Below are 6,522 nucleotides of genomic sequence, written 5' to 3'. Positions count from 1 at the left end.
ATTCCCATGTCTATAACATTTATTTTATTTTATTTTATATTATTTTATTTTTCATCTCTTTGAGACAGGGTCTTGAAATGCAGTCCAGGCTGGCCTTGAGCTCACTTTGTGACCTGGGCTGGTCTCAAATTCACAGCCCTGCCTCAGCCCCCCAAGTGCTGGGATTACAGACATGTGCAACCATGCCTGGTTTTGTTTATAACCTTTAAAATAAAAATGTCTACCTTGTGCCACTAAATGTTAAAATGTTTAACTTTCCTTTTCATTTACATAGGGGCATACAGCTAAGAGTCTGCCTTAAATCTCAAAAGAAACTTTAGACTTAGACTTTTCAGCAATGCTAAAACTGTTAAAATTTTGATGACTCTTAAAGACAGACTAAATTTCCTTTACATAAAAGAATATACATGTCTTTGTGGGGCCAGCAGTAAAATGTTATGGCATGTGTCTAGATGTCCTCCCAAAGCCTCATGTAGTTATAGGTGGGGCTTTTTCAGAGGTGGTTGGATCTAGAGTGTGTAACCCTGAAATTGACTCATGGTGCAATGCTAGAATCAAGGGCACTAGGATTAAGGGCATGACTGCTACCCGCCCTAAGTAGCCTAGGTAAGATATAAGGGACAGAAAGAGCTGTGGTCTCCCTAGTTGCTTTTGCTACCTCTGTGCTCCATAAACTGTTGCTCCTCTGAGATGCCTGTCTGCCATCCAGCCTGACTTGGAGCCAGCCAATTATGGACTGAAACCTCTACAAACAATGAGCTAAATAAATTTTTCCCCTTTAACTTTGGGTGTCCAGTATTTTGTCTCAACAATGAGAAAAATGACTAAGACACGTTTCCAACCACAGTCATATTTGCAGGATTTGACTGGTGTGGAATTCCTGAAGATACTATTCAATCCAGTATAGGTTCCACATTGCAGTCTTTGAGTACTCTGTGAATTAAGCCTTGTTTTATTTCAACTCTAGTCCATCAATTTTAGGAATTATCCAAAACTGAGATAGTGATGTCTGCATCTTTAAACAATTTTCAACATACAGATTAGCTTTCAAATAAAGTTTTAGAATTCCTGTTAATACCAATCTAATTTCATAAATCTAGACATTTCATAGAAGAGGTGCTGGGGATTTAGCTCAGCGGCACAGTGCCTGCCTGGCAATCACAAGGTCGTGAGTTTGATTCCTGGTACCAGAAAAAAAAAACCAAAAAAAAAAAAAAAATCATAGAAGAAATGTTGAAATGTCTTGAGTAACATTGCCTTCATGTTTGTATTTGCACAGTAAGATTAAAAAGATATACAAAGAATAGTAACAGTTTTTCCTTTAAGCAATTCATATTAATTTTACTAGAGTAGGCTCTATTACACCTATTTTTTATGTAAGGAATCTGAAACAAATAGTGGAGGTAATTTGCTCTATAGAACCTGTATTAATTATCTGTTGCTATTTAACAAATTACCCCCAAATTTAGTGGCTTTATAAACACTCATGATTCAGTTTCCGTGAGGAATTCAGCTACTATTTATTGCCTCCTCTGGCTTACCTGGGGGTGAATCTGCTGTGATCACTCAGTAGTTGTAGAATAATTTAATTCTTTGAAGACTGTTAAGGCTGAGCACCTTAGTTCTCTGCTGGCCTTTGGACACAGCTCTCATTTTCTTTGATACTGGGCCTCTTTTTAGAGCATCTCATGTCAGCGTGGCTTTATTAGAACAAGCAAGGAGAGTGTGAAGAAAGCAAGGCAGAATTCACTATTTTATTCCTTAATCTTGGATGAGATACCCCATTAAATTGCTGTATCCTGTCCATTAGATGATTACTACGTCCAACCCATGCTCACTGTTATGGGCAATTACTGCCTGGCACTATAGACAAGGGTTGGGCTCAGGGACCATTGCACCATGTGTGCTGTGTTCTAAAGACATATTAGAGCTGCTTGTATCCCACCTCTCCTCCCAAAAAAAAAAAAAAAACAAAAACCCACAGAAGTGAAAAGACTCGGAATATATGATGTTGCTCTCAAGAGACAGTCTCATCTTAAATTTAGGATCCTAAATTTTGGGGAAAGGTGGTGGATTGTGGATGGTGTTGTTACAGGAAACAGACCAAACATGAAAAGAAAAAGCACCAAGGAGGTTTAGGAGGTTTAGGAGGCTTAGGAGGCACTGGTAGGCTTCGGACTAGGATCTCTCCCAAAGACTTAGAGCCCCACCTGCTGGGGTATGGGGCTTTTATGGTTCTCACCAGGGGTAGGTACAAAGGCAGATGTAGTGCATTGTGACTGGGTGGTGTGACATCACAGGTTGCCAAGGGGGTTTATACATCTCAAGTTCCATTACAAGGTCAGCGTCATTCTCAAGTAAGTTACATTGCAAGGCTATCATCAGTTACACAAAGACAATAAAGACAGGGGTTACACAAAGGAAGAAGTGTTCTCTTTTCAGGCTTTTCTGGACATGTCCATCTTGTTTTGGTGGACATTCTTGGCAAGCTTTATTGAAAATTTTAATTTCCCCTTTAGTGTATGTAACCCAGGTGATTTCATCTTAAAACCCTGACTACAGCCTCTTTTTGCTATGGATAGTCAGACCTGGAAAGGCAGCATTAAGCAGACTTGATTATAGCTGATGAGGAAGAACCTCTGTGCAGTGTGCAGGGACAGACAACACTTTTCTTGGGCAATGTCCTGCTAGAGATGTACTAGAATTTTCTTGGATGAGAGCTGACTTATGAAACTTGGCACTGAGAAACAATTTAATAGCAAATACATAAAGCACTTGTATTAGTCAGCTTTCTGTTACTGTAACAAATACCTGAGACAGTCAATTTATAAAGAGAAAAGGATTACGTTGGCTCATTTTAGAGGTTTCAGTCTGACTGGGCCTGTGGCGAGACAGCACTTCAGGCAGGAGCATGGAGCAGAGCAAAACCACTCACTTCAGGGTGAAAGAGGAAGAATGGCCACAGGTTCTACTGTCTCTTTAAGGGCACACACCCAGCAACTTGAAGACCTCCTACTATCACCACCTCATAGTTTCCACCATCTCTCAATAGCATCTCACAGGGAAAAAGCCCTTAATAAACATATGGGCCTTTGAAAGATATTTAAGATCCAAAATATAGTAGCACCTGGGGCTGGGGATTTAGCTCAGCGGCAAAAGCGCCTGCCTGGCAAGCGCAAGGTCGTGAGTTCGGTTCCCAGTACCAGAGAAAAACCAAAAAAAACAAAAAACAAAAAACAAAATATAGTAGCACCTAACATCTAGCTACAGAATTTCAAAATTGTTAATCATAGCTGCTCTAAATGGATGGTCTGTCTCTCTCTCGCTCTCTCTCTCACACACACACACTATATAATTACATACATTATATATAATTTAAAAAGCAAGCTTTGGTGCTCTACTCCTAATAAACCATCAGTGAAGTTGTCTTTGTAGCATTACAAGCTTTCTATAAGTTACTTATGGAATCATTTATAAGCAGTATTATTCATTGAATGGTTTCTGCCTGGATTGTAAGGAGCCAATGTCCAAACCAATAAATGCTGATAAATGATTACAAATTTGCTGGGCTTCAAATTCACTGTTTAATGAACTTGATGCCCTCAAACCTTTAAGGTTGAAGAGTTTCAAGTACTTTGACCAAAAGTTATGTTGTAGCTACCTGATGTACACATCACTTTATCCATGACAAGTTCACCTTCTCTTTGATTAGGGTTCCATTTGTCAGAGAGAAAAAGCTACGGAAAAGCAGCACTCTTTAACATAAAAGTGATGATTAATGACATACGTCTATAGTGCCCTCCTGGATCTTGTTCTGGTTTGGAAACCATAAAAAATGTTAATGGAAAATTCTGCAACTTATGTTCTGAAGAACAACTCTAAGAAGCACAAACATGATAAATTCAGCCTATGTTCTCGTCAAGAATTAAAATGTTCTCTGAGAAGTAACTTCTCTCTTTGGTGGCAGAAATAACTGCCTTTGTTTCAGATGGATTCCTTGGAGATCAGCCAGAGCACATCACAGTGTTCTCTGCTTTGTCACAGTTTAGCCTTCAGGAATGCTATGTTAAAGTTCACTCTTCACTGTTTCTCTGCCCCCAAAATAACTCTATATTCCTCAACTCACTCCAGTGACTATGCCATGCTTAATAGATTTGTGGTATGGGACACAAATCTCTAAGCCACAAGACCTGCAGCTCTGAGAATGGGAAGAAAATGGCAGCACTACAACATGGTAACTTAGATGGTGTGGACAAATGGACAGAAGGACACTGTCTCAAAGAGATACAGATAATCAAAGTTGACTATCTAACAAAGTATGACTCAGTCATTTAAAAACTCCCCATAAAGATGAGGTTCAAAGTATCTGCGTTAATCTCTTTTCCTAGAATGTTCCATGTTCTGAAATCTACACACACGCACACACATGCACATATGTATTCACACACATACATGTACACGGTATATAAATTACTAGGAAACCCAGCAAAGGATCTTAGCTTGATTACTCTTTAATGAGCAACTATTTTATTCAGAAAATTATAAAGAGAATTAAGATCTTATATACAGATGTACTAACCAGGAAGAGGCCATGTTTTAAGGAGGTGTTCTAGATAATTTTTATGGTCCTTTTCAGCTCCAAAGGCCCATGACATGGCATTTATGGGCAGAGCACAATCAATTATGCACCTGATTGTCTCAAAAGGAGGTCAAATCTTTGAGAGCTCAAAAGATTTTTAAAACAGTTATGCTTTCAAAAGCAAGAAATGGTGCCACAGCCCCACTGGAATTTCCTCAGGCAAAGCTGGGAGGTGCATCCTGAGATCTTCTGCAGCCAAGTCTTCTGTTACCTGGTGTTTTTAAGGTGACCCCAACTGTATTACTGCTTAATTTAGAAGTTCTTTTAGGAAAAAGTAGCACAAGGCACCAAATTTCAGTTCTAAGTCAGTGTTAAAATCATCTTCTCCCTCTTTTTTCTCTTCCTCTTCTTCTCTTCCAACTGGCTTGTAGCATCAGCGAAAAACATGACTTCACTTTTCATCTCACATTCTCTCTTGAGATAATCAAGACCTGCCATATTGAAGCCGATAACATCCTAGAGAGAAAACCAAGAAAACAAGCTTTCTCACCTTTCCGTTCAATTCAGCAGCATATGTGAGTCAGGGGACAGTAGCTTCAGGTGTTACTACTTGTTCTTCCCCTGCTAAACAATTTTCCTGTTTTTGTTTTCTAGCTCATCATACCAGATCGAACAAAAACTTTATCTCAAATACAGATTCACACCTGGCTGGTATTGCTGAAGACAAGACAACATACTATGCTACTTCTAAGTCACATATATGCTAGGATTTTGCCTCATTATGGTATCTCTATACAAAGACACTTACCCGGACTTGTCTGACTTTCAAGATAGTTGTTTCCTTTAATTTTTCTATCACTGGCACAAGCATTTGGTTGCTAGTGATCTGTCCGAAATGAATCCTAATAGAAAAACAATACAGAGTCATGTTGCAAAGAGCAGTTCTGGTCCTGTGTGTCCTTCCTAGCAGTAACAGATAGTTGTAATATCAAAACAATAGCAACAAAATACAGATGTATTTCTCCATATCATCGGAGTCGAGAAAAGCTTCTAGTAAAAATTAAAACCTTAAAAAGTTTCTTCCTTACTGATTAGTACAATTTGATGACAGTTTAAAAAATGTTATGCTAAACCTTATGCACGCTATACTCATCTCAAACCTAATTCTTTTCCCACCAATCTACCAGGTGATGATAAATTTTTGACAGTGGTATTTTGTGGCAAGCTTAGCGTCAGAATGAGCTTTTTAAGAAATGCTAACATTTCTAAATTTTTCCACAGGAAATAAGAAAGTCATTTCTGAGAGTCCCACTCTGACCTACAGTCTGAGCCTGCTATACTTACCCGTCAGGTAGTGCTTGCTCATCTACAACCACTTGGGCACGCTAGAAGTACTCAGTGGTTTCCACTGGTGACCCTGACTCAATAGCACACAAGCCAGACTGCCGAATATGAGTTTCTGCCTTCACAACTTGCCCAAAACTATAACTATGGCTACAGAAAAATGTAAATCATGCTACTCCCTTAGTACTATTCTGATAAGAACATAAAGGATGGAGAGTTAAGAATCAGGCCAATTCACTAAATACTTACTCTGCAAATTCACTAAATATTCCTACTTAGCCATTTATATCAGCTGACCAGTTTTTGTTTTCAGTAGGTACATTCAGTTTGTCCCTATTCCTCCACTACTATCCTGGACCACACCCTGAAACCTAAGATGAATTTGCATTGCTGAACAATGTCTTACCACTATGTATTACTGAGCAAAGTGGGTCATCACCACCCGTTTCAAATATTTCCAAAGAAATATGTATGGGAGGTGACACTGAAGCTGTAAGTTTCTGAAACTGAAACATCCTATTTTTAATCCCAAAGTGCTGCTGGCTTCAGGTAACACACCACTCAGCAGTTCTTGTGAGGAGACGTGGCATTCTCTGCAA

The 6,522-nt window shown here is 39.0% G+C and overlaps 2 protein-coding genes across 10 annotated transcripts in view; one reads left to right on the top strand and one right to left on the bottom strand.

Annotated features, from left to right (window-relative positions):
• Positions 1-6,522, top strand: part of Spag17 (sperm associated antigen 17) — a 218,993-nt gene that overhangs the window by 208,289 nt on the left and 4,182 nt on the right. The window contains exon 49 of one of the 8 annotated variants that reach the window (XM_013516483.1): positions 5,861-6,522. The exons of the other annotated variants lie outside the window; for them this stretch is intronic. The gene's annotated coding sequence lies outside the window, so the exon portion shown is untranslated. The remainder of the gene's footprint in view (positions 1-5,860) is intronic. 8 annotated transcript variants of the gene reach the window in all.
• Wdr3 (WD repeat domain 3) overlaps positions 4,496-6,522 on the bottom strand; it is a 31,161-nt gene continuing 29,134 nt past the window's right edge. For both annotated transcript variants that reach the window (XM_005389069.2, XM_005389070.2), the window contains 2 exons: positions 5,388-5,481; positions 4,496-5,095 (listed from right to left, as the gene is read on the bottom strand). In XM_005389069.2, the coding sequence (XP_005389126.1) occupies positions 4,940-5,095; positions 5,388-5,481 (250 nt within the window). In that variant the 3' untranslated portion in view covers positions 4,496-4,939. The remainder of the gene's footprint in view (positions 5,096-5,387; positions 5,482-6,522) is intronic.

This window comes from Chinchilla lanigera, unplaced genomic scaffold (genome assembly GCF_000276665.1).
Source record: "Chinchilla lanigera isolate Chin_1 unplaced genomic scaffold, ChiLan1.0 scaffold00034, whole genome shotgun sequence".
NCBI lineage: Eukaryota > Metazoa > Chordata > Mammalia > Rodentia > Chinchillidae > Chinchilla > Chinchilla lanigera.
This window is presented reverse-complemented; position numbering and strand designations above follow the sequence as displayed.